This window comes from Exophiala dermatitidis (assembly GCF_000230625.1).
Source record: "Exophiala dermatitidis NIH/UT8656 unplaced genomic scaffold supercont1.4, whole genome shotgun sequence".
NCBI lineage: Eukaryota > Fungi > Ascomycota > Eurotiomycetes > Chaetothyriales > Herpotrichiellaceae > Exophiala > Exophiala dermatitidis.
The window spans coordinates 1,124,561-1,150,589 of record NW_008751649.1 but is presented as its reverse complement, the minus strand read 5'-3'; the positions used below and the strand labels follow the sequence as shown (position 1 = coordinate 1,150,589).

The window sequence follows — 26,029 nt, the reverse complement described above, 5'->3', positions numbered from 1 at the left end:
TCTGGTAGGGACCTGATAAGCGATAGGGTGCTACGTCAGACGGCACATTTACCTGTAATCACCCGCAAATCCAAGGCCAAACACGCTGTCAGACTTGCTGATTTTCTAACGCGTAGCACGTGACCATTACCGCGATGAAATTTCCTAATTGTCACTGTCAGGCATTCTTTTACCCGCCGCGCCACAGTAAAAGTGGCAGTCATCAGTCGGCCACAATTTGAACCTGAGGCGTGAAACTCGAAGTCCACACTGTAGCGCCAGCCCACTGCACCGCCAGCGGATTCATCCACTCGCCGACTTCCACGACCTCACTCCTTCCAACGTCACCTTACTCTCACCCTCGACACAGATTCTCGAAGACGTCCTTTCCTCCCCGGCCGTTTTCCTTTCTGTTTGCGCGTTCGCTCACTCCTTCTACTTGCGAGCAGGCCGTCGTCGGTCGGCCAACCCTCAGCAAACATGAGTACACAACAGCAACAAAATGAAGCTGAAAAAAACATCGAGATCTGGAAGGTGAAAAAGCTCATCAAACGCCTCGAGGCAGCCAGGGGCAATGGTACATCCATGATTTCCCTCATTATTCGTAAGTAACAGTTGCCTGTCGCATCAACCATGTGCGGAACTAACAGGGGTTTGTCTAGCGCCCAAGGACCAGGTCTCTCGAGCTGCCAAAATGTTGGCTGAAGAATTCGGTACGGCTTCCAACATCAAGTCTCGAGTCAATCGTTTGTCCGTCCTGTCAGCCATCACGTCGACCCAGCAACGTCTCAAGCTGTACAACAAAGTCCCGCCCAACGGCCTCGTCATCTATTGCGGTGAAATCATCACCTCTGAAGGAAAAGAGAGGAAGATCAACATTGATTTTGAGCCCTTCAAGCCCATCAACACCTCGTTATACTTGTGCGACAACAAGTTCCATACAGAGGCGCTCAGTGAACTCCTTGAGTCCGATCAAAAATTTGGTTTCATCATCATGGATGGTAACGGTGCCCTGTTTGGAACTCTGAGTGGCAATACAAGAGAAGTCATCCATAAATTTTCCGTGGATCTCCCAAAGAAGCACGGTCGAGGTGGTCAGTCTGCTCTGCGTTTCGCACGTCTTCGAGAAGAGAAACGTCACAACTATGTGCGCAAAGTCGCCGAATTGGCAGTGCAGAACTTCATTACCAACGACAAGGTCAATGTGGCTGGCCTCATTTTGGCGGGTTCTGCCGATTTCAAGAACGATCTGGCCCAGTCCGACATGTTCGATTCTCGTCTCCAGGCTAAGGTCATCAAGGTCGTCGATGTGTCTTACGGAGGTGAAAACGGGTTCAACCAGGCTATCGATTTGTCTGCCGAGACTTTGAGCAACGTAAAATTCATCCAAGAGAAGAAACTGATCGGCAAATACTTTGAAGAAATCAGTCAAGATAGTGGTCGAGTTTGCTATGGTGTCGAGGATACTTTGAAGGCTCTTGAACTTGGTGCAGTGGAGACATTGATCGTCTACGAGGACTTGGATGTGACTCGCTGGGTTCTGAAGGCGTCTGATGGTACCGAGAAGATTCTGCACACCACCAAAGCTCAAGAGCAAGACCGTGAACAATTCATGGACAAGGAGACCGGCCAGGAGATGGAAGTTGTCGAGCAGACTCCATTCCTTGAATGGCTGGCCGAGAAACACAAAGATTTCGGTGCTACGCTGGAATTTGTGTCTGACCGCTCCAGCGAAGGCAATCAGTTCGTGAAAGGATTTGGTGGTATTGGCGCCATTTTGCGTTACAAGGTCAACTTCGAACAGTTGGCTGACGCTTCCGACGATGACGAGTTCTACGATGATTGACAATTCAACCAACTTTCAATGGAGCGCGAGGAGCAGACTCTAGTCGATCGCAAGACAAACTTCGACAGCGCAGAGACTGCTCCCAGCTCTGAGCGTCCCAGCGACGCTGTAACGTCTCAGCCGCGGCGAGCGGCAGACAAGCATGCGGACCTTAGCAAGCCACGCTTCAAGCACCTCGAAAGAGTGGGTCCCACCAGTGGCGCATCTCAACAAGCCGAGCGAGCAATGGCGCCGCCGGCAAGACAAGATCTCGGTCTAGTCCATGGTAAGCTATGCGATCATGCTGTTCTTTGTGGAACATTGCTGACCCCGGTGGTTTTAGGACGAACCAATCTCCGCAATATGGTCATGATCTGAGTCGGGGACGGCGTTCAACCTTGGCCATTCATTTGTCTGTCCACGTGCTCAGAGCACGGTGATTGAGCAAGTGACAAGTGTCGGCATGAGGTTGATATAAGTCCAATACACGAAAATGTCCTCTAGGTCGACTAGGCGGGCACACATGACCTCTTGAAGTGATATCTTGGCAGGGTGGTCTTGTCGCCGGGATGACTGGTTGTGTTGCCCGAAACATGGCTTCCGATCAGTGTCCTTGAAAATGAAAATCTTTGTTTTTGTCCCTCGAAGTGCTCACAAGTGAGCTGGTCATTCTTTTACACACGATGAAATTTCTTTTCTACACTCTCCTCCAGTCGGAGAAGAGTGTCTCAACGGGCTTTTGGCATCACCGGACGACGACACTTCGATCAGCTTGCTCAAATGGAACCCGAGAGTGGCTGCATTCGTTGTCCTGATACTACAGACCTCGATATGTCGGTATTCAACCATAGTCAATCCTTTACACATTTAATTTCTTTTAACTTTGTTACCGTAAACTATATGACCGATTCCATAGTACTAGTATGGTGGGTATCCTTATTGGCTTCGTAACTGGTCCTCAAATCTGCCGAGGTACCGTAGGCTCTCTGTGAATTTGCGCAGATCTCGCAGCATGTTGGTCAAGTTCTGGTCTTTGTGCCCCGGGGCCGGGGCCGGCGCCGGCTCCGGGTGCGTCGTCTCGCATTCGACGAAGAAGACATACTGCCAGTTCCGTTTCCGACTAGGCCGCGTGTCAATGCTGGTCAGATTGAACGAGTATTGCTTGAACACGGCCAATGCGTCCGCCAGACTGCCTGGCCGGGTGTGGTCAATGGTGAAGGTGATGAGTGATTTATAGTAGTGTTGCCGTGTATGTGTATGCGACTGTTCTGGGAGTTGCTGCTGCCGCTGTGAGGTGCGATTTCGATGTCGATTTCGATTCCGCACCACAAAGAACCTCGTCGTGTTCGAGCCCGGTTCGTCCTCAATGTTCTCTGCAAGACAGATGAGATTATGTTTCTCGCCTGCCAGTTTGGACGCTATGGCGGCGCTGATTCCCGGAGCAGGATCAATCGAGTTGGAATGGGAGTGGGATGTAGGAGAGGACGTAGACTGAGACTTCTTGGTTGCTGCTCCCTCGCGCGCCACAAGTTGCGCCGCGGCCGATGTGCTACCCACGTCGATACGTTCGACCCCGGCTGGCGGGAAATGCGTGCCCAGATATCGTCCGCATTGGCCCCAGACTTGCGGGTGGGTGTAGAGTGTTCGAATTGAATTTTTGATGTCTGTTTTGCTGCTGTTGCTGTTGGTATTGTAACCATTGTGTTCCGCCACAGAAGACGGGGCCACGAACAAACAGTGGTGGACTGGGAGATAATACTCTGCGCAGACTTCGACGTCAGGATATAATGCCGGCCTGGCTGTCGTGGCAGCAGCAGGAGCAGAAGAAGGTGAGGGGAGAGCAGTTGACTCCGACTCGGGCTCGGGCTCGGTCTCGTGCCCACACTGGGCAAGTAAGTCCAGCACTTGTACTACCGAGCCATTGGTGCTGTTTTCAATCGGAATGACTGCAAAGTCAAAGTCATATTCGGGTTGTTCTTGCTCTTTCTTTTCGCTGGTCGCTGCGGAACCGGACGAGGAGGAGGAGGAGTTCTGGATGGCGGAGAAGATGGCCGAGAACGAAGGTAGAGGGTGGAGCGAGACGGGCGTTTTCGAACCGGTAGAGGCAAAGGCAGAGGCAGAAGAGGACGATGGTGTAGATGTAGATGTGGTAGGTCCAAATACTCCAATGGCCGCTTGATGGGAAAACGAGGCTTCAGGACCCAGGTATGCGACGGCTAGAGGTGTCCCATTCTCTTCCAACATGCTTGAGGTTTCCGGTTAGCGCCGCTGAATAAAAGGAAAAAGGCGGTGCGTGTTGGTGTGAAGTGTTTGCGGGATGTTGGTCCAATACATGCGAACTTTCAAAAATCAATCATCAATCCCCGGCTGGGGTTGATGAGCGAACACAAAACGTTCCCCTGCAGGTGGGCCAGGGACACTTTTCTCCAATTCCATCATTTCATTTTGCACCTAACAAAAGCGGTTGTGTGTACGGTGGAGCATTGAATATCTTGAGCAGCGTTGCGTTCAGGGGTCTCGTAGCCTTGTCCGATTCTCCTCTTCAGGTGATAGGACTTCCAAGTATTGTGCAGCTGTGTTGACTATGCAGACAATAACTTATGGCCGAGGCTATGGACATGGAAAGCAACACATTTTTAAGCAATACATTAATGATAATATATAATATCTGTCGTCTTTGTTCATGACCCTTCGTGCCACACCCAATCACCAACACTTTCTATTTTTGGTCCGTATTACGCCGCCTGCAACAGCAGAAAAGACCACCAAAAGCCCCAAACACACCTACACAGTATGACTTCCAAGAACAGGAGGCTGGCTGGCAAGCCCTCTGCTTTGTGAAGTACCGATCGCCCGTGATCATGTCCAAACTGCACTGGTGCACTTCACCATATGTGCAATGTGCTGAGCAAGGTCCCCGGACCAGTAGGTAAATATACTGTACACTGGACCGAGCACAATTGGGCGAAAACTTGACTCCAAGCTGCTCGGAAACCGAGATTAGAAAGCGTACAAAACTTTATCGCACAGCTTGGTCTGACTTCTTCCGCAAGAAGACTCGCCTAATGCCACTCATGTCACCCAAGCTCAAGCGGCTTTTAGGCCTCATGGCCAGACTCGCACGTCGGCTCTTGGCATCGCTAGCCGCAGATGAAACGCTGGGGCTCGAGGAGACGGTCACAGGGCTGGAATTGGAGCTAGGACTCGAGCCAAAGTAAGACGCACGGCGTGTCGTAGGGGTGCTCGAAGTAATTGTAGTGGTAGTACTTGTGGTGGTTGTGGTGGTTGGCCCATGTACCATATTGGAACTCCCCCCGCTAACGACTCGGGCTTTGCCCACCATGCCCTCAACCCAAGCATCATTGCTTGCTCCAATACTGGCTACTCGGCGTCCAGTCGGTTTCGGTCCGGCAGCACCCAGAGGCGTATAATTCGTGGTTGTGATTGGAGGCGTCATGACCGTCGTAGTAGTCACGCCGGAGCTGCTGGTGGTGACGGATGACCGTACACTAGCTGGCCACCCACCAGAATCTGACGGCTGCGGTGACTTGACAGTGGTCGAACCTTTCTCCTGGACCTCACCGCTGGTGGCAGTGCCACGACCCGCTTCGGTGGCAGCTTTTACGGCAGAAGAAGGCGTGTTGAATGTGGATGGGATGGGTGGTACCGGCGGTGGAGTCCAACTTTCAGCTGTCCTTGGGGATTTTCGGCTAAGTTCAGGAGAACGGGGCCTTGATGATGTTCGCCTGCCTGGGTTGGCTGGATCAGGTGAGGAAGTGTGGCCGAAAGTTGTTTGAATGGCCGAAGGAGAATTCGTCTTGCGTCGAACTTGACCTGCTGATGCGCCAGCCCCACTGGTAGTAAGTGCCGAATCCTTCTGGCCGCTGCTTGGGAAGCTGGCTACCTCCAGGCGGCCGTCAACGGCAGCCCTACCCCCATGATGCAAGCTGTATTCTTTTAGATATTCGCCCAGATCAGCCCAGCCTCCACCAACGCGCACCATCACACGACCGCCTTCTCCAACTGTCCGGACAAATAGCCTCACAGGAGGAACATCTCGGTGTTGGCCAGTGCGCCGCAGATGATACACACTGACGTCGGGGTCTGTGGTGCTGCTTTGGCGGCTTGAAGGCTCTAGTTTGGCTGGTGTCAAGGTCAGAGAAGGGGTCGGGGTGGAAGAACGTGTAGAAGATTTTGAAGAGGGCTGGACAGAGTTCAATGATGCCGTGTCCTTGGCCAGCCGGATCCTGGTTGGCAGCGTAGTGAGTATGTCTTGTATTTTATCGTCCAGCGATTCAGCGGTCCGAGGCGTTTTAGGTGATGATGCCTCAGGAGATTGTTTCGACACCTTTTGGGTGTGAGCTTTTTGATCACTCTCTTGGGGTGTGGTCGATTGGGTTGCCAGAAGCTCACGAGGAGAAGATAGAGCATAGCCGCTGACAGCGGCTCTCTTGCTCGACCTTCGGGGGAGAGACGGCAGAAGCTGAGTATCTGGATGTTGATCCTTGCTCTGAATATGGAGAGGCTCGACTTGCAATGAAGGCGTCGCCAAAGGACTCGTATCGGCTGATCGAACTGGAGAGGACTGAGAGGGAAAATCAGCCTCCAGCTCGGGCATTGGTATCTTCGGCCCAGGAGAAGCAGATCCTGTTAGCTGTCTCAACGCTTTTGTCGGAGTACTTTCGGGGCTTGACGGAATTTGAGAGAGCATGTCCCAGCTGACGGTACGTCTCAACATGACCTCCCTGAGCTGATCTTTTGGAACAACTTCTATGGAGGCGGTAGAAGCTCGCTGCAAGACAGGTGGCCTAGTCGCCATCTGTTGCTGGGCGGCAGATGGATTCCCAAACCATGTGAGCTCATCTCGACTGGTCCGAAAAGGATTTTCCACCAGGCTAATTTTCGGACTGGGGAGCACGCTGGTGGTTCGGGCATCCATGATCTCGGCATTAGATATGTCTGAGAAGGTCGAATACGTAGAGTCCGCGATCGACACCTTGGATATTTCTCGCTTGTGGCCCTTCTGATCAGGCAAGTCGAGCTTGAGGGATGGCTTTTGTTTCGGACGAGAAGCGACATGGGTTGTAATGGGCGAGTCCGGTGTCTTACTGTGACCGTCAAATGGACCTGGCAAGTGGGATATCTGTGGCTCTGGTACGACCTCCTTTTCATGGTCGGCTTCTCCAGGGCCGGGTCCTTCGAAATCTTGGCTCGTGGGCAAGGTCACATCTCCGGAAGCTTCAACTTTTTTGGCCAACAGTTCGTTCTGCAAGACCAGATGCTGCGCGTCGACCACCCACGTCGCATAATCAAGCTCAATCTTCTCCAACTTGTCGATCCAGCTTTGGGGCAACGAATCTTCCTGTCCTTCAAGCATATCCAAGAGACGGTCGATCCATCGTCCCAAATCAGAGACTCGTCCGCCTAGTACCAATTTCCTGGACTCCAAAGTCTCTGCCGTGACTTGCTGCGCCAATTCCACATCCCTGACCTCCTTGAATGCCGCCTCAATGGCAAGTTCAGTTGACTGCATAGCTGGAAGGAAAGTAGGAAGGGCTCGCAGCACCCTCAAACGTATGTCCCATGTATCAAGCAAGGCGTTCAACTTCGCAAGGTCGGGAAGTGCCTGAATGACCGTAGCCGTAATCAAGGCGGTGAAGTCGCGCATCCTGCCATAGCTCGTACGAACGGACGGGAACCTGGGCGATGCTGGTGATGATGCAGACGGAACGTGTGCCTCTAGTACATGGTCTTTGATATCTTCCATGCCCAGACTATCGAGATTGTCTCTAATTTCCTCAAGTCTTGCATCGTATTGCTCGGCCAACGACTGAGGCAGATACCCACGATATTCAGTGTCCGCCTGCCTGGCCTCTCGGGGCGGAATAAAACCCAAGCCCAGAGTGCGCTCTCGTTTTCCCGGCCAACTCCATTGTGACAGTTCATTTCGCCATTCGCGGATCTTCTGTGCAGCAAATGCCGCTCTTATGCCTATTTCTCGTTCCGCAGGAGTGGCATCTCCAATGCTCGAGGCCAGTGCATCCTGAGCCGGCCCACCGGGTATTATCTCGGTCGCTTGGAGAGCCTTCAGGGTAGAGTCTGGGGAGAGGTTCCCCAGCAACGGGTCAAGCTCCTTGATAGCGAATTGAGCTTTCCGGCGAGGGGATCTGGAAGGCGAGCGGGAATCGATGGGCGGATCGAACCGAGGAAACCGGGGTACGGTGGGAGTCGAGACAGCCATGCTGTGCTCTCGCGGTGGTCTATCTACCTTGCCAGCACGTCCTCTCTCTTCTTCATAAGATCCCAGCCAGCTGAGACCGAAACATGAAGCATGCTGAGGCAAGTGAGCATATACCAGGTCAGTCGGACGGCTCAGCGCCGTGGGACCATTAGGTTCTCAAATGTCCACCGGTCGACTCGCGAGGATTGGATAGGACGGGCGTCTCGAGAGAAAGGAAATTATGACACAAACAACTAGGAAACCGAGGTCGCTATCAGAGGATGCAAGGGTCGATAACTGAAGGATGTCACTATGGGACAACAAGGATCAGGCGGCAGAACAACGTCTGGAGAAGTCGTGCAAAATGCGCAGGCTTCAAGCCACTGTCAATAGTGTCTTGGAGAAACGCCTCCCACTATGACAGTACTCACTCCCCTGTCCCTGCTTGTCGAGAATCAAGAAAACTCACAGTAACCCGCCAGGGGTGGATGGCAAATGGTAGTGGTAGATACGCGAGGAACGACCTCCACTGGCCTTGGATAAAGTGGTGCCAAACAACCCCTGGAAGAGTTCCGAGTGTGGCGCGTTAGGGGCTGAATGACGCGACTGTTGTTGGTGTTGATGCCTAACAATCTTCATCATTAGTGGCCGCCACGAAAGTGTGGAGGAACGCGGTTTCGCGTGCGACTCGGGAACAGCAATAAACTCAAATGTGAAGTAATGAGTAAGCAGGGTAGATTCAAGTTCTACGATGTTACCGCAGCAGAATGCTGCCACCCCTTGTGTAGGAGAGTCACCTGCAATGATACATTGGTAGCCTGTCTTCTCCAATCGAGCCGTTGCAAGTCATAATGCAATGCGTTTCAAGAGCCAGATCAAGAATGTGAACCTCTTCGCAAGTGCGCGCAACCCCCGATCTGATTGCCTGTCGTCTGCATGCTAATGCCATCTAGAGTTCTGCGCCTCTTTGGCCTCGCTCGGGCAGATCGCCTGGTGTCGACTGAATGACGATGATGTCCAATTTACCATCATTCCGGACAAGGGTAGTCAGGTGTGGTCTGTTCTGAAACCCGAGACGGTCTTTGAATCGTACATACTTCAGTCCGCCTCGCCCAAGAACACCATCAACCTCGAGGTGCCTATTCAGGCACTCTCCAGAGCTCTGAAGTCGGCGTATGGCTCGACATCCGCACAGATCAGACTGACCAAGAAGGACAATGTGCCCATGTTGTCGTTGACCATTGTCACCAACACCTTCAGTAGTGGAAATAGTATTGTTGCGCCAAACTCAGCCACCGGTCAAGCAGGCGCCGGCGGCGTCCACGGTGAATTCGATTCCAACGATGACATGCAGGACGCATCTTTCATTGGCGCAAACGGAGGCGGAGCGCGGGAACGAGAGACCATCATCACTCAAGATATACCAGTTAAGGTGCTATCAATGGAGGTTGTGGAAAGGATCCATCAGCCTCGGACCCAGGAGCCGGATGTCAACATCTATCTCCCTCCTCTGGCACAGATCAAAACGATATCGGACCGTTTCACTCGGTTGGCTATAGCAACTACTAAAGGATCATCCAGTGCCAGTCCTCGCTTAGAACTGAGCGCGAACATGCATGGCTCGCTGAAAATATCGGTTCGGACCGATGCGCTCAATATCACAAGTCGCTGGACCGGCCTTGCCAACCCCGAACTCGACCCGGCTCACTTCCCGGATGGCTCGCAAGGTGTGAGAGACCATCCGAGCACAAGAATGAAGCAGCTTGGTGGGACCGACGGCGAGAATGAAGCAGGCTGGTCTAAAGTCAGGATCGATGCTAAAGACTGGTCGAGGGTGCTCAGTGTGGGGAGAGTGAGTGCTAGGGTTATTGCCTGCTTCATCAACGAGGGAGGTTTGGTGTTGTATGTGTACTTGCCCAATGATGAGAGTGGAAGTGAGGACGAATCCTGCCTTACGGTAAGCTTTGAATCTGTTCTTCTTCCTGAAATGCGTGGCTCACCATACAAGTATTACGTCAGCTCGTTCTCTGCCTAAGCAACACCATGATATACAAAGCTGGACAACATAGAGGGGAGGTGGAGACCATTCGCAGCGAAATAGCTCCAACGAGGGGGGCAGTCAATATCCGAGCTGGATAAATGTGAAGAAATACAGCTCAGTGGGCCCATACGCCGTGTCATATCTGGGCACACGATATCTTGCTGCGGCAGCAGTGTCATCTCATTATCTCCCTTACGGATGCTCCTAGTACAGGCCAGAAATCAGTTCTCAGTGTGGACCCCGAGAATGATGGGCTAGCGAGATTGTGGATTACGGCGTTGCATGTATGCTTGAAGGGGAGTATGAATTAAGTACCTAGGTAGTCGCGCATGTAGTCTCGACAAGGTGCTAGTTAAAGCCTGGCGATCAGACTATTCTCGGGGGATGAGACCATCGTGTCCCTACAGCTGACATCCCTCCACATCATCAAACCATCTCCAAACCATGAGACTCAATCGCATCACTCATTCAGGCGGTAAATTACTAGGAGCTGGAGGGACACTCCGTAGTATTGCGTTACAGAAGGACATCTTGATGGCTGAAGTTCTGCCCGTGAGAGGGCTGCTGCTGATTAAGGAGGAAGTCGGCCTGCACCCAAGGGCCCCCCATAGCTGTCCTTCTATGTCATCGCTGAGTGACAAGACAGATATTCATCCACGAAAGGGAGTTTATCCCATGAGGCCTCTGGGCCCTGCTCAATTCGCCCAGGATGTTCAATCCTTCGTTCAGGATATAACGGTCGGAGCGTAATAAGATGCCATCACTGTACTCAAGCCATGTTCGTATCACGACGGACAGATCGTTTTCCAGTTAAAGTGGGGACATATCCTCCATGACTGTCCGTCTTTGCTCCAATGCTTGGGAATGAGGGTAAGCCCAAAGTTTGCGAACTTGTCGATGGCAAATGTGCTGTTTGGGGTAGGGCCACGCGGGCCTTCAACCTAGGCAGCAATGCATCCTCAACCGTCAATACGACACATCTCCCCCAAGCGCCATCAATCAGGATCCTCAATAGCAGCGTGGCTGAGCTGTTTGTTTTCCCGTGGTGGATGTGCCGGAATTTCCGCAGTGTACTGGAGGACTGTGGTGGTGTTCGAAACCGCCTCGACTCCAAGGTCTTGGGGGTCATTTCAGAAGGTCGGCGAGCCGATTGAGATCGGTTCTCTAGTGACACTTGTCCAAGGTGTTCATGCGCGCACCATGTCGTCCTAATTTGAAGGGCAAAGACTTTCTTTTGTACCGCAAAGCCGCGACGTCTCTCAAGTCCGCTCTTCGTCCTTTGCACCTTCGAGTATTTCTCGTTCCCTTCTTCTCTTATCCTGCCTAGCCATCGGATGCTCCCCATCTTCTGGGATCTCGCCAGGCCGCAATCCGAGCGCTTTCCGTAATCTTTCACTCTCCCGCTCTTTGGCCTCGGCAAGCTCGTGCACTTGGTAACTCTTAAGTCCCTTTCCGTCAGATACTCGTTGCCCACCCCCCTTGTTTCTGTCCATGCCTTTCCCGCTCGCCAGTTTGGCCGTCAGATCTGCTCGCAATTTGTCGCATACTTCGTCGATTTTGTCTTCCTCAATCTCTTCATCCTCAAGTTTTTCTCTCAGTTCCAAGATCTTAACTTCAATCTCCCTTAGTCGATCATGATTAAGTATGTCTTGGTCCGGTTTGCGCGTCTTCGGCGGCCGAGCAGAAGAGTCTAGGCTATAAGGCACGCCAACGCCGGCGTCACGCGGCTTCAGTAGCGAGAGATTTCGTTGGACGTAGCCCGATGTGCCCGAACCGCGGGGTGTAGAAAGTCCGACATTGGACGACATCTCAGACTGTGCCGTTATATATTGAGATTGAGACGTGGTTTTTCAAGCGAGGGGAGTTTGCGATGTGGGTTACGTGATGGTTTGCTCGAGTCGCCGAGTGTCAAAGCGCTTGAAGTTGAAGTGTGTCTTCGCAACCCAGGCAGCTTATCGATATTTGTCACGTGATGATTGTGCTCCCTGCAGTGGGACGACAAGGAAGACCTTACCAGCGACTGCCACCCTGCAATGATACAAAACAAAAACAGAACCCTGGTGTGACTTTTGTGTGACTACTGCTGCTAGTACCTTGACACACAGCGTCCAGGAAGCGCTGAGAATACACCGGGATGAGCTTTGGACTCCTGATGTCTTTCAACAAAGTAGTCGCGGAGCCGACGAGAAATTATCCGGCTCAGGGACAGCTTTGAACGGCTCATTACGATCTTGTTCCCATAATTGCTCGAAAAGCTCTCTGAATGGTCTTGGACCACGGGCGACTTCAGTCAGTGGGGCCATTGTAGTTTGAATGCTGAACAACTTGAGTGTTGAATAGTAGTGTGGCCTGCATTGTGGATAAATGAAACGCTGAGAAAAAGGTCCGTGGAAAAGGATCCCGGGAGTGGCACAGCACAAGCCTTGCTCAGCGCTCAGGGAGGCCTAAACCCGACGATCTCCAAGGGACTGGGTGCCAAAACGCCCGAGCCGCAGTGCCCAGAATGTTGCTAAGACCCCGTATTTAGCGATCATTTTGGGGGTGGAAGCCCTGGAGTATAGGCATAAATGTGCTTTCCGGAAGAACATTTCCTAGCCTGGACCCTTGGACCCTTCGCGCGCTCCGATGCGGGCCACTTACAACAGTGGCTACTGGTACTGCATTCGCCCTCGCCACTCGTGACGGAGATGTTTTCCGCTGGCCGAATAACATATATACGTTGTAATCCAGTATTGCTCGTCGTTTGCCGCTATTTAATCCCGATCGTAGCTCCTTTGCATCTACTTGCAACTTCTGTCTTTCTCGATCGACTCGCTGCCTCTCTAACCCGCCGTGTATGTGAGATTCCCGCTCCGGGTCTCTTTCTTCACTGAGCGGAGGTGCTGCCAGTGTTGCCACACCTCTGCGCTAGCATCGCCCCTTTCCAAAGTTGTTCAGCAGTTCTTTTGCCGGCTTTCGTTAGTCGCTCACTGCATCCTCCTGACACTATTGCTTTACCAGCAACAGGTCCGCCATTCCTTCCGGCTCTTACAGACGTTCCTCGACGTCAGACTGATGTTGGGTGCATCGAACACTGTTCAACGCTCTTGCTGCTACCTGAACGCACCATAAAATAAGGATCCCTGCGCCGGCTGTCTTCTTCTCCAGCATTTCCTTTCGAACCCCTCCCTTGGCGATGCTGTCCTTTGCGGTACATGCTCAAGGAAAGAGTGCGGTGGATGGTAAATAGTCTTGTCATCTGTGGGGTGGTCTACTGCTGCCCTCCTTGGCCTTGGAAAGAATGCCCATCGGGCTTGCTTTGATCGTTGCGGTACACCGCTGCCAGTGTGCCGGGCCACGGAAGCGGGCCCGTGGCTTGAAAGCCTCTCTGGCCGTGCCATCCTGAATCGTGGCCAGGTATGGCGCCGTCTTGGCTGGGCTGGGGACGGAGTGTATTGTGTCCAATCTGCGCCGGTGTTTGTTCGCCGTGCCCAGCCAGTCGTTCGGCTGGCTCGAACTGCATCGCATCCACGTCGGAATACATTGCACGATCGAGGTTGATCATGTCCATATCGCCATCCTGGAGCATGCCAGGGTCGATTGTGCCCTCCACAGTCTGGGGAAATGGTTGAGGGAGGTTTGTAGAATCTCGCGACGGCTGATTGTGAACAGGCATCCTCTGCGCGCTTAACCCTTGGCCTTCCATTCCTTGCACACCGTCGCCCAAGATCGATCGATCATCGCTCACTATCGGTATCGGTGTTGGTCTCGAAGAACTTGTCGAAGGTCGGGATAACCGGTCTGTCTGAATGTCGGGGGGCCGATATGATCGTTCCGCCTGTCGTTCGACGCCGTCCAGAGCAGAATCGGACTGAGTGGTACCCAGGCCTAGCCGGTCTACTGGTGGCGGACTGAGACCTAGCCCGCGAAGGATAGCATCGGTCGAGACGCGGCCGTTGGTTTCGTCGGGAACCACACCGGGGAATCCTCGCCCTTGCCTACACGCCCAGTATAATCTTTGCAACGCTTCGTCGATAATATCTTGCATACCCCAATACCTGGATGATGAAAAAGTCAGAAGAACCAAACTAACATCACACAAAGCCGCGAAACTATGCTTGGAAGTCGGCATTGCCCGACAAGTCTCTGGACTTACCAGTCTCTGGCCTCTCGTCGTCGCCGGACACTGTATTCACAAGGGCTATCACTAGCCACACAACTCGAACATGGGGTGTTGCCGTCGCACTGTGGAAAGTCAGAATGGCCCGATGGCTGGAGTCTCGACGACTGCATTACAACTCACGGACACACCTTTGACTTTTTCAGCTTGCAGCGGTCACAGGCCCGGCCGATCCGCACTCGAGATTTCGATTGTTCAATACCATCCACCCTGTCTCTCCGATTCGACATCCTGTCCTAACTACAGCATGCAGGCGCCGTCTTCGTTCGCTGCTATTGTTGGTGCGCTTCACCTCCGCAGAAGAGGTGGCAGGCTTGGTGAGGACACCAGAAACCCTGGGTCAGGCTTGATAGCTGACCGCCTCGTCGCTCAACAGTAATATATGCCGGTGGACGTGCTGGGTTCGGTTAAGATCCTGGTCGATTCCGATGCTGGCCCCCCACCCTTGCCAGTGATGGTTCATCCCTTTGCAATCCCGGGAGCTCGCAACGTTTTGTCGAGCAGTTATCACCAGCGTCAAAGGTCAAATGGTCTCGCTATTGACTCGAGTCACGTTTGAGTGCTAGTGCCACACATGGCACACGCCCACAAGGTAACTCGAAAGGTGCCACTATGATGAAACTTAAAACAGTAAAGGTGTATATTGCGATCGATCTCAATGCGTCTTACAGATGCAATTTGCCTGCAAAATGCCATTCACCATGGGTAGGATCAGGAACGATGAGGAATTGGACAAGTCGGGTGCCGTGGGTCTTCCTGGACGCACGCGCTAGGATCAGACAACCGGCTGGGTCCAACTGAACCGTCCGCATACCCGATGCCACTACTGTGTGCCTTTCAAACGAACTTGCCTTCTCTTACTTCGCTCGGCTGCGAGTCCCGACCTTCGCAAACGGCTTACATCGAGTCTTCTTCCATTGCTGTCATCCAAAACCATCTCAGTCTGCGTGACTCCATGGATGGAGTGCCTAAAATGGGAGGCAACAAAGAGAGTTGGAAGTCGAGTCCCGCTCAAAGGTGCTGCGGAAATTACTTCCTCTCGGTGGCATTGGCCCAATCCGCGGGGCTAGCGGTAACTTGGCTGAACGACAGGGGTTCCGGCCATCAGACGACGTGCACGCCTCGAGGGGTGAAGGTCCAAGCATGCATGGCAGAATGGTCCTCCGCGATACAACCTCCGTGCAAAAACGAGTAAATGACACCACAGCCAGATTCGCACACCTAGGTGATGCATTGGCTACAACTCCAGAACGCGTGGTAGCTGCGTCTATACAAGGCGACCTGCTGCCGGGCCTACCAGTACATACCGCCGAGGTTGGCTTTGATACTTTGTTACTCGCTCTGTAACGTGGGTTCGGCTTGCAGGTCTAGAATCCGATCTTGAGCGTCATCACTCAGTAAGTTGGAACGGTAACCGGCTGTATCGCGGTCAGGGGCATGCTTGAAACATTCTTCAGAGTCCGTGTATCTGTACTATTTCTTGACATGAAAGGTTTTGTCATTATTACAGATCTGCAAGACACAACTACCCTTCAAAGAAATGGTTATCGAAAGAAATGGTTATCGTGCTTCAAAGGCACAGCAACGGTGGGAGTCTCGAGAGTTGACCAATTGGTTCCACACGTCCTGGCAATTTCTGCGGCTCCCAGAGTTTCCAGTACGCCGCACACCAGATGCCGGATCTTTGCTTCGTCCTCTCATAGTGCAGCATGAAACCGCCCGAATTGGCCTCCAAGAGTCCACAGGCTCTCGACGATTGGGACGGAATACAACATCTACTGTAACACACCCCTACATAGTAGTCCTTGTTGGGCATTATTGACCAAGATATGCCACCGCTCTGAGCCACGATCCTGCCCAGAGCGTCCGAGAAATTTCCATCGCAAAATCAAGGGGCGACTGAGATATGCTCCCCCAGTCGTGGATCTACTGTGTAGCAAACAGCCAGGAAAGCAGTACAGTTTTCCCGGAGAGAAAAGCAATCGCGATAAAACACTGCTTTGTGGACAGACTGTATGCCCGAGAAATCACGTGGAGCCCCTTGGAAAGAAGAGCATGGAAGGCTGATGCTCAAGACCTTCCAAGCTGTCACAGGACACTACCATCACATCTTGCTGCGAGAGGCGAGACGACCATGCTAATATTCTACAGCAACACGCTTCGATTGCATTCGCGTATTTGACTCTCTCCCAATGACACTCGCATCCTATCACGAATCCCACATTGCCTCGCCGAGCGCCAGGAGCACGTCCTGCAGATTCTTTCTCGCCTTTATGGCCTCCTCTCGATCCTCACCCCTCAACTTAGCGCTGAACCATAGTTCCACAAGCGTTCTCAACTCGTCATACGTATATCCGACGTCTTCCTTGTGAGACTTGCAAGCTCGAACATGCTGTAGGATTGCATCAGGTCCAGATAGGAAAAGGTCGATATATTTTGAGGAGGACACCAGCAGTCCCGAGTCCTCCTCGTTGTCGTCTTCTGCAAAGTACTCTGTCGATATCCCAAGACCTGTGGCGTCAGCTTTAGCCCGAGGACTGTCCCTTTCTGCATCATGTGTCTTTCGTGCACTGGTGCTAGCCAAAACAGCCCGCAGATTTTGCTGAACAACCATGGCATCTATCCTAAACCGCTCGGCACCGTTTTCGTTCATGACCCCGATCTTATCGGCGGCCACCACAAGGTACCGATCGACCAATCTGGACAGGCCTGCTAGAATGAAATCACGCTCTTTCGAACCCAAATACGCGGCGATCTTCGAGTCGAAAGCGATCAGGTCATTGTTTAATTCGAGAACGAGGGGCGAGGCTGAGCTGGGAGGAGCTGAGAGAACATATGGATAGAGACCGGAATCCAGGCTTGGAAGACTAGAAGAGTCTCGGTTGTCCGTAGGCGACATTGCATTGGCCGTGCCCGGCCCAGTGAGTGTGCGAGACAACTGATGGATGACACCACAGCGGATATCAATGTGTAAGGTCAATAAACTGATCTGGCCCAGGTTGCGAAAGGACGACACTGTCTGGTCGAACGGGACAGCAGTTTCGGACGTCAGAGGGAGGAAGACTGCATTCGCCGCACCCGGCGCAGCCGGCACTTTATTGGGCGCGCGCAGACCGGCGATCAGTGTCCATCGGCGAGCATTCTTGTTTTGTGAGCCGGTTCGGACATGTAATGGTCCGGAATGTGTGCCTATTTCGACCTGTCGTATCTGTGTCAGCGCTGCCGACAGCCACTGCATGCTGTTGTAGAGCAAGGAGAGCTGATGAACGGATTTAGGATCAGAGATGATATCGTAGGATGAGAGAGGATTTGCTTTGGTGGCTGCGAGCAACGCCTGGACTTCCTTTGAAATGAGGTCCGACCGTGAGGCACCGCTACTCGACTTGTCAAAGTTGAGCAATTCCAAAGCGGCATCATGAACTTCCCCTGACTCCGCGAACGAAGCTGCGGCCTTCAGAGCCAGGGTGTTGACCTGTGGATTAGTATCAGATGGCGCCACCCGACTGACAAGAGCCTTGTAGAAGCCGTAGCATTTGTCGTAGTAGGTTACAAGCTGGTTGAGGATGAGCTGTGTAAACATCTGGTCTTGCGGAATGGAGCTCAACATGCCGGAAAAGGCGCGGATCAAGGCCATGAAGGACACGGTGCCTTTGAAAATGGGGTGCGGCGAATGTTTGGACCACAGTGCATCCTCAGAAAAGGCGTCCAAGTCGATCATGCATTGCGTGCAGAGCTCAGTCACTGCCTCTTCCAGCTGCGGATGGAAGACGTTCAAGAGGAAATCGTCCAGGAAGGATGTCAAGGTGCTCATCGGGATGTGCGATGTTGGAGGCACCACGTCCTTGAGACGCTGTAGGAAAGTTAATGATGGGGGCAGGAGGATGGGCATGTTGAAAACTCCAGGCTCTATCAGGAGCTTGTGGCCGGCCGCTGAGCTGTCCTGGCCGCTGCGTTCCAGCGCGACATCTGACCCGTTGGCGGCGCGAGATTTGCTGACTAAACCTGGCACCGAGCTCTTGAGTATCTCGTCCAGCTCTTCCTCTTCGGCCTTCATGGAGTCTGATTTTTGATCCACTTCGGACAGCTTGAACATCTTTTTGTTCTTATCGCGCTGGGGCCGGGCGAAAATGTCGTTGGTCGTGGTGGTGGTCAGCCTAGATCTGATTGTCATATCGCCATCGGTGGCCAGATAGTCATGCAATAAGGAGCGCATTTCCATCTGGTAAAGCTTCCATAATTCTTTAAAACCACCAGTGTACTTTTCTGGTTTGGCAAGCTTCTCCCTGTCGGCGATGCCTGCAACGATCTCGTGCAGCACGCGGTGGCTCTCTGCGATGGCTTCAAATTTGGAGTATAGAGTGTAGAGAAAATCCGAGAGCACTTGGCTTCGGCCGTCGTCGACGTGAAGGAGCGCAACCTTTTTGCTTTCTTTGTTGTTGAACCTGCCCTTCAGATGGTTGGGGTACTTGGCGTCAATCTCAGCGTTTGTCCTTTCCACCACCTTGTACAACTCCACAGGCATCCGTTGTTCGATTCTCGAGATCGCTTCTCCAAGCTGTCCGAGTTTGTTCAATGACTCCAATATCATGTGGATATAGTAAAATGTGTCTGCTTCGGGGTTCTTGGATGCATCTTCAACCATCGGCGTGGTCACATCGACATTGTTCAAGTAGTGGCTGAAAGGTCGGTCCCAGGCATTCACACCAACACCCATGAGATTGTCTTTCGGGTCTCTTTCTTCACCATTGGCTTTTGTGCCTTTCCACCTGTCCCTGCAGTATGGGCTGCGGAGGTAAAGATGATCGTGCAACTCTTCGACGAGGATGTCCAGAAGTGTACTTTCCTGATTGACAAAGTAGCTTCTGATATCGGTAATTGCCCCGATGCCATCCAGGTCGCTCTTTGTGACGCTCTTCAGGCTGTCCATGAGTAGGTCCACAGCGCCGAGGAATTTCTTCTCGCTGATCTTCTCTTCGAGCTTTCCAGGAACCGACTTTATGGACTCAATATTGCCTAGGGTGACAAGCATTTCATCCAGCTGCCTGCTTTCTTCGGCCAGACCTCTTAACTCAGGCCTAGTCGTCAGCATCCCACCTCTGACGTTCATCAAACCACATTTAAGCATTCTGACGCGGATCTGGCTCTCCTTGATGGCGTTCTGGATCTTGTGGTAGGTGCCCACCGCGCTGTTGAAGTCTGCATAGTGTTCATTGACGACCGACTTCAAGCTCTTTTGCAAGTCCACATGCGTATTGGTAAAATCCCCTTCTTTTTCGGCCAGTCCCAAGGAACTCGGATCCATAAGCCTTAAGGCCATCTTAACCGGGATACATTCGTCGCCTTCCATTTCCTTCCAGTCCGATTGGATGTGACGCAGGATTTCATCCATGCTCTTGGGTGGCCGACGCGGCGAATAATGTCGGGCAGAACTTTGAGGAACTGGAGGTGGGTAATTTTGATTGCCTTGACCGTTGGCCATGTTCTGCTGGTTCAAACCGGACACAGAAGGCTTCGAAGGCATTGTCGGCGGCGGAGGCATAGTAGCACTTACGCCGCTTCCCTCCCGGTTTCTGCTCTCATAGTAGGCCCGCTCCCGTTCTCGCGTTGGGGGTCGCGGGGGCCTTTGTTCGTAGTCTTGAGGGGTCCTTATCCGCCCGGTCTCGTACTCGGGCTGCGGTGCTAGGTTTGTATCTGCATATCTTGGACGGGGGAGTCCGCCATACCCTCCTCCTCCAGAACCAGCGCGCCCCGAGGAGGGCGGTCCAGGCGAGTCTCGATCGCGCTGGTCATAGGGATTCGACCTCCGCCTGCGTTCATGAGAGCCGAAGCTGGAGATGGAAGCAGACGAGACATTGTGTTGCTGGTTCAGATAGGGATCGGCGTAACGACCACCAGAAACAGTGTTGGGAGCATTGGTCGGAGCGTATGGGTTCGACTCGCTGGACTGACGAGGACGTCCATAGCCGTTAACGGCATAAGGGTTGTTACCGCTCATGCTGACGGACGAACTGGACGTGCGTGAAGGCGAAGAGAACAGGGCGCGACTGCATTGTACATCTCCTTCAATTCTTCGAGCATGGGACGGGACTTCCGACCCGCGGAAGCAGTTGCGCCTGATTGAAGTAATAGGGGATGTTAAGATCTCGTCTCCGTTGGAGGTGTTGGAGAGAGAGAGACAACTTGTAGGGTCACGATTGTCGAGGGTGCAGTTGTCCTTAAACAACAAAGATTATTCATCTGCGCTTTCGGCTTCAACTTGTCGCGGCTGGCAGCATCAACCGCTCCGTCTCGACAAGATGTCACCGCGAACGATACTTCACTACGGCTCTCACACCTGGAATTTTTCGATTCCTTTAATAGAGGTTCAAGGTCAAATTATCATATCATCAGCAATATATAACTCCAGTCCTAATCTTTCCGTGTCTTTGACCGGGCTGATCCAATGCCAGGACTATCTGGACAATGCCACGTTCGGCAGCGGCCTGTCCCACAAGCAGAGTGTTCCTCCCTTCCACGTTGAAGGCAACTTTGACTTCGCGGGATAGCTCCCCGCTCAACGAGGCCCCCTTCATGGCACTCAGGTCACTGCCTGCGGCGGCTGCCAAAAGCGAGATTGTGTTAAATTGGTCCCCGATTGGGCTCTCGTATAGAAACAAGCCCTTGACGAGGAGACAAGTCAATGATATGAGTGGGTTCAGCAGCAAGATTGCGATCAGCAACGCCTGCCTTCGCAGTGTTGGAACATACTTGAAGATCACAATGTCTTGTGCCGCCTTATTGTATCCTGTTTGAGCTCTCAACTGGGGGCTTTGGATCCCTTGCGGTCTGTCTATGGTATCTAAGATGGTGATACGAGCCCAGGCCATTGCCGCTGCCAGCGCCGGCACAGTGTTTACCGGTTGGAAGTATCTCAACTGTCCATCATCCGGAGCCGGGTATGGGAAGTCGAATGCCGACGCTCGATTGTGCCAGTCGTACTCGCCCAAGAAAGTGCTAAACAGTTCTTGCAGACCAATTGCGTTGTTTTGCAACAGGGACTGATTCCCCTGAACGCTGTTGGCGATAATCGCTGTTTCGGTAAGCGTGATATTGGACGGGGTGATCAACCATGTGGCCTGGGCCATTCGACGGGTCTGCTCAGTCCGGATGGCCTCGGACGTGAAGGACTCGTTACGCGTGCTGTTCCATGAAGAGAAGTACATGACGGAAAAATTGGTAAGGAAATTGCCGCTCATGCCAGCCCATAGGGCGTTGTTGGCACCCCGGACGTCGCCTCCATTCAGGGCAAAGTCATGGTCGAAATCCTCCTCCACAGCTGTCCAATAGTCGGCACTGTTCCTCTCGGCCTCTGTTGGATTAACCATTTCTGAGACAGTCGCATTGACCATGGCTGACATTGTCAGGGTCTCCCCGTTAAGAAGAGTGGACTGGAGGCTCTTCAAATAAGCCGGAAATGGTGAGTCTACAATGGCCGCGGTTTTGTTGTCGGGCGCGACATACATGTTGAACCCATACGTTCGGTTGAGGCCCGGGTCGATCCAGAACGGGACGTAAACGTCAGACAAGATGGACAGTCCGTCCCCTATCCGCTGCTTGCCAGGCGTGGATGAGAACCCAAAGAACCCGTCGCCGCCGTTCTTCAGCTGGATCATGCTCTGTCCACCGGTAAATCTTTTATACCCAACACTCAACAACAGTGGGAGGCCGAGCAGACACAGAGGGAGGAGTCGATAAGCGAAGTGGACTTTGGAAGCAAAGGGGTCTTTGCGTAGCAGGGCATCGAGGTCCTGGATCGTCGACCCGGTTCGACTTGCTGTATGGATGAGGGCGGTGCGCAAAACCTGACCTTCCAGACACAAAGACATGACGGCCAACAGGAACCCAATCACGATGAGCTGGTTGATTTGCCCCAAAAAGATGGCCAGTCTGGAGTAGAAGACGGTCAACAAGCCGCCAGCTAGGCAGGCCAACTCAATCAACACCAGATACACATCTTTCCGTGGCACTCGCTCCTTGGCCCCGGGCTTTCCACAGCTGGGTGAGAGCAGACGCTCCTCGGACAGGTTTGTGATGGACACGCTGGACCAGTAAGGTCTGACATGGGATTTGGTGCTTTCTGAATTCCTGCTCGGAGGTCCATTATATAAGAAAATTGCGTTGTTTGTCGGCCCTGACATGTTATACGCACGAGGGCACCAAGTATGGTGGGAATGGGCACCGGGGTGGAATACACCATGTTGGGAGTGGGAGTGTGTCGCCTTACATATTGTGCTACTATCCATAGGACTGTTGTTTGCTTCTTTCTCGGCCATAGCATAGCGTCGCCTAGATTGGAAGCGCCGGCAGGCTGTAAGTATCAGAGAACACCACCATTGATTCTTCCAAACTCGACTGTGCCTCCTCCGCCAAGCACAGTATGGGCAACCCCGGTCGGCCCCCAACCTTGCAACCATTGGGCTGTAGACGCACAGACTGGCCTGAAGAGTTTCGGTCTCTGCTAGTATGCAATGAGCCTCGCGAGCGCCTCGTTTGTCTCAGGATATTTTAGTTCCGTCTCCTATGTACCTGAGGTACCGAGAAGTGGAGCAATGGGAACCTGGCCCGGCCATTATTTAAGCGCTGCCTTGTTTCTCAGGCATTCGCTGCCCAATGAAGTAGATGGCAAGTCTTGTGAGTCAAAAGCTAGAGCATACAGTAGGTAGCAGGCCACAGTTCAATAATGGCTGCAGTGGTCATCAAGCTCCGACAGCTTGTGGTCGTGTGTTGATGTGGCTGACTCTGAAGTTTTTACAGCAATAAATAATCGGGGGAAAATGAAGGTCCAGTAGTACGTAAAACTCCGAGCGCTGCATCAGTCATTTGTTATCAGTATAACCGCGCAAAGAATACCTAGTCACCGAGACAATTTTGTTTGTGGCTGGAATGAAACTGTCTCGACCTCTAGCAGAGGATGCTACAACTTCTACTAGTACCAGATCCAAGCTAGACAGAGAGTGGCAGAAGGGAAAGCGAGTCATTGTAAGAAATTCAGGGTGTTTCTCACAGACACAGTTGGACTTCTCCTATGGTCGACGAGAAGAGGACTGCGCGCTACTACTATTAGTACAGTTGGCCCTGGGCGCTTGCAAGCAACGTTACGGTAGTGTGCGGTTCGACGACCTATAGTCCAGCGATGTGACAACAGGGCCAGGAGGTGGTCGCGACCATAGTTCACGCCCAATGATCAATGTGTTTCGCGAAAGGACAGCAAGGCAGCTCCGTTGAAACCTCAGTGTTCTTGCATGCATCACAGCTCTCTGCATTCCCGGGACCTTCTCTAGAACCCAGCTCTGCATGAAGCTCGCCCGAGCTGCAGTGGTTGAGGGGACCACAGGTGTAAACATTGTATGCACCCTTAGCAAGGAATCAGAACAGGAACAGCTCCCAGAGTCTGTCTACCTGATCCCAATTCTCCATCCAGAGCACTGCATGAGCCCATTTGTTTTCTGCCTCTCATATAGAAGCGGTCTCCCTCTTTAACCACTTGATCGTCCGCTCGTCGTTGGTGAAAAAGCCACTTGTCTTATCCCACACCTCCTTATGATAGTCGTTCAGCCAATCCTTTTCTTCCGGATCCAGTAACGACGGATCGATCAGTTTTCGACACATGGGCACCATGGTCACATGCTCGAAGCCGATCCAAGGCTTGTCGCCGAATTTATGGTTCGTCTGCGCCTCTCGCGCCATGATCACGTTTTCAATGCGGATGCCAAAGTTTCCATCCTCATAGTATCCTGGTTCGTCGGAGACGACATTACCAATGCTGAGTGACACCTCGGAGTATGCGGCACGCGTGCCAATACCAATAGGTCCCTCATGCACGTTGAGAAACGAACCAACGCCGTGGCCAGTACCATGTCTGTAATCGAGTCCCTCTCGCCACAGATGTTGTCGGGCGAAGGCGTCAATGGCAAATCCCGTTGTGCCCTTGGGGAACACAGCGCGATCGAGTCCAATGACACCTTTCAGGACCAGAGTGTAGGCCTTCCTCTCCATTTCGGTAGGCTCGCCAAAATGTAGCGTCCGCGTCGTATCAGTGGTACCGTCAAGATATTGAGCCCCTGAATCGCACAAGTAGACGGCTTTTGAGTCAATGACGGCGCAGTTGCCCCGTTCAGGTGAATAGTGAATGACTGCCGCGTTCGGCCCCGTGGCGGAAATGGTGTCGAAAGATAATCCAACGAAATGCTCCCCTTTGGACCGGATTTCCTCCAACTTGTCGGCTGCCTCAACTTCGTCTATCCAGGCATTGTTGTTGATCAGCTCGTTCTCCAGCCATGCAAAGTACTCAATCAAAGCGGCGCCATCCCGGATGTGACATTGTCGCATTCCTTCGAGCTCGGTGGCGTTCTTGATGGCTTTCGCATCCGCAATAGGACTTCGCGATTCTTCCACCTTGTCCTCCCCTCCTAAGCCGAGACTCAAAGCCCACGATGACTTATTCGAGAGAAGGAGTTTAGGAGCGTGCGATTTCGATGTTCCGTCTGTCTCGTACTCACTGGCCGCCGTCTCGGCAATCTGTGTCAGATCCGAAAACAGCGAGTCGTAAGGCTTGATGTCGACCAGGCCGTGCAGGTAGTCTTTCACTTCTTGTCCAATCTTGCTAGAATCGACATAGAGCGTGGCAGACTTAGGGGTGACTGATGCGTAGGAGAAGAAAACAGGATTGTAGGGGATATCGCTGCCGCGGAGATTGAACAGCCATGCGACCTCATCAAGCATGGACACGACCATGCCGGCTGCCTTTTTCTTCTTCAGATCTTTCCGAAGATCCTCCAGCTTGTCTTTGAAGGACTTGCCCGCATACTTCTCAGAGAGCACGATAACCTTCTCGGCTGGCCTTGGTGGCCGGTCTGCCCAGATCTTGTCGACCAGGTTCTCCGAGACACCCACCAGCGTGGCCCGTGACTTCTTTTTGAGCGTCTCTTTCAGCTTGCGGGCATCGGATGCCGTGATGACGGTGGGGTCGACCCCGACCGTCTTCCCGCCTTCAGCCTGCTCTGTAGTCCTAACCCTCAGCTCAGTCGTGCACACAACATCCAACGGAAAACCAACACATACCATTCCTGCCAAGTTGGCACGTCCTCCATGCCCTGTTTCAACAAGAGCCAGTTGCTATCCAGCTGCTTTGAGGCTTGGTTGAAATACCGTCCATCTGTGGCCAACGCTGCCTTTTCTAGCGTGATCACCGCTGTCCCTGCCGACCCCGTAAACCCAGAGATATATGCCCTTCTTGCATCGCACGGCGCGATGTACTCTGACTGGTGACTGTCTTCTGAAGGCACAATGTAGACGTCTAGTTTATGCTGCCGCATGAGGTCGCGCAGTTGCGCCAGTCGCTTGCTCGTGTCCACTGACTCCATATCGACGCTTCGGAGTGATCGCGAGAAGGAGAATGATCGCACGGATGGGATTGGCGAGGGAGAGCGGTTACTGGTCGGAGACCGACGAAGCACAGAAGGCAAATGCCGGAATGACCAACGCATCGAACTTTCAACCCGAAGTTCACAAACCAGAAAATGTAATGAATGTGAACGGGTCAACTGCCTGAAAGTCAAGCAAGCGTGAGACTCAATGAGGACATGCGCGCAGTCTGGCTTTGATTGGCGGAGCGCGGACTACCAGGTACTACTTTACAATCCGCTTTCGGTGTGGAATACAGCGAGTGAGCACGTGACAAGCACACGTCGGGCACGAGGCTTCACGGCATCAGGCTCCGAAAAGAAATGCTACACACGGATCTACCTAGTAGCTGCCAGCGAGCGA

The 26,029-nt window shown here is 52.8% G+C and overlaps 9 protein-coding genes across 9 annotated transcripts; 2 read left to right on the top strand and 7 right to left on the bottom strand.

Annotated features, from left to right (window-relative positions):
* The first annotated feature begins 177 nt into the window (after positions 1–177).
* HMPREF1120_04745 (eukaryotic peptide chain release factor subunit 1) lies at positions 178–2,711 on the top strand. The gene is made up of 3 exons (XM_009158883.1): positions 178–583; positions 642–2,090; positions 2,148–2,711. The coding sequence occupies exons 1-2, from the start codon at positions 460–462 to the stop codon at positions 1,823–1,825; spliced, it is 1,308 nt and encodes a 435-aa protein (XP_009157131.1). The 5' UTR covers positions 178–459; the 3' UTR covers positions 1,826–2,090; positions 2,148–2,711.
* Positions 2,712–2,740: 29 nt separating this feature from the next.
* On the bottom strand, positions 2,741–4,048 carry HMPREF1120_04744 (chorismate mutase/prephenate dehydratase; the record flags this gene model as incomplete). The annotated part of the gene is made up of 1 exon (XM_009158882.1): positions 2,741–4,048. One exon carries the CDS (start codon positions 4,046–4,048, stop codon positions 2,741–2,743), a length of 1,308 nt encoding a protein of 435 aa, XP_009157130.1.
* Positions 4,049–4,823: 775 nt separating this feature from the next.
* HMPREF1120_04743 (uncharacterized protein) lies at positions 4,824–8,045 on the bottom strand (the record flags this gene model as incomplete). Its single annotated transcript, XM_009158881.1, has 1 exon — positions 4,824–8,045. The coding sequence occupies one exon, from the start codon at positions 8,043–8,045 to the stop codon at positions 4,824–4,826; it is 3,222 nt and encodes a 1,073-aa protein (XP_009157129.1).
* Positions 8,046–8,773: 728 nt separating this feature from the next.
* On the top strand, positions 8,774–10,510 carry HMPREF1120_04742 (HUS1 checkpoint protein). Its single transcript, XM_009158880.1, has 3 exons — positions 8,774–8,923; positions 8,978–9,981; positions 10,033–10,510. Exons 1-3 carry the CDS (start codon positions 8,881–8,883, stop codon positions 10,057–10,059), a joined length of 1,074 nt encoding a protein of 357 aa, XP_009157128.1. The 5' UTR covers positions 8,774–8,880; the 3' UTR covers positions 10,060–10,510.
* An 814-nt stretch (positions 10,511–11,324) lies between these two features.
* HMPREF1120_04741 (uncharacterized protein) lies at positions 11,325–11,873 on the bottom strand (the record flags this gene model as incomplete). Its single annotated transcript, XM_009158879.1, has 1 exon — positions 11,325–11,873. One exon carries the CDS (start codon positions 11,871–11,873, stop codon positions 11,325–11,327), a length of 549 nt encoding a protein of 182 aa, XP_009157127.1.
* Positions 11,874–13,315: 1,442 nt separating this feature from the next.
* Positions 13,316–14,454, bottom strand: HMPREF1120_04740 (uncharacterized protein; the record flags this gene model as incomplete). The annotated part of the gene is made up of 3 exons (XM_009158878.1): positions 13,316–14,102; positions 14,201–14,289; positions 14,356–14,454. 3 exons carry the CDS (start codon positions 14,452–14,454, stop codon positions 13,316–13,318), a joined length of 975 nt encoding a protein of 324 aa, XP_009157126.1.
* A 1,534-nt stretch (positions 14,455–15,988) lies between these two features.
* HMPREF1120_04739 (X-Pro aminopeptidase) lies at positions 15,989–20,562 on the bottom strand. The gene has a single exon (XM_009158877.1). It carries the CDS (start codon positions 20,217–20,219, stop codon positions 16,434–16,436), a length of 3,786 nt encoding a protein of 1,261 aa, XP_009157125.1. The 5' UTR covers positions 20,220–20,562; the 3' UTR covers positions 15,989–16,433.
* A 19-nt stretch (positions 20,563–20,581) lies between these two features.
* HMPREF1120_04738 (uncharacterized protein) lies at positions 20,582–23,018 on the bottom strand. The gene has a single exon (XM_009158876.1). It carries the CDS (start codon positions 22,675–22,677, stop codon positions 20,611–20,613), a length of 2,067 nt encoding a protein of 688 aa, XP_009157124.1. The 5' UTR covers positions 22,678–23,018; the 3' UTR covers positions 20,582–20,610.
* Positions 23,019–23,062: 44 nt separating this feature from the next.
* On the bottom strand, positions 23,063–25,873 carry HMPREF1120_04737 (X-Pro aminopeptidase). The gene is made up of 2 exons (XM_009158875.1): positions 25,325–25,873; positions 23,063–25,271 (listed from the first exon to the last, which is right to left on the bottom strand). The coding sequence occupies exons 1-2, from the start codon at positions 25,747–25,749 to the stop codon at positions 23,717–23,719; spliced, it is 1,980 nt and encodes a 659-aa protein (XP_009157123.1). The 5' UTR covers positions 25,750–25,873; the 3' UTR covers positions 23,063–23,716.
* Positions 25,874–26,029: the final 156 nt, after the last annotated feature.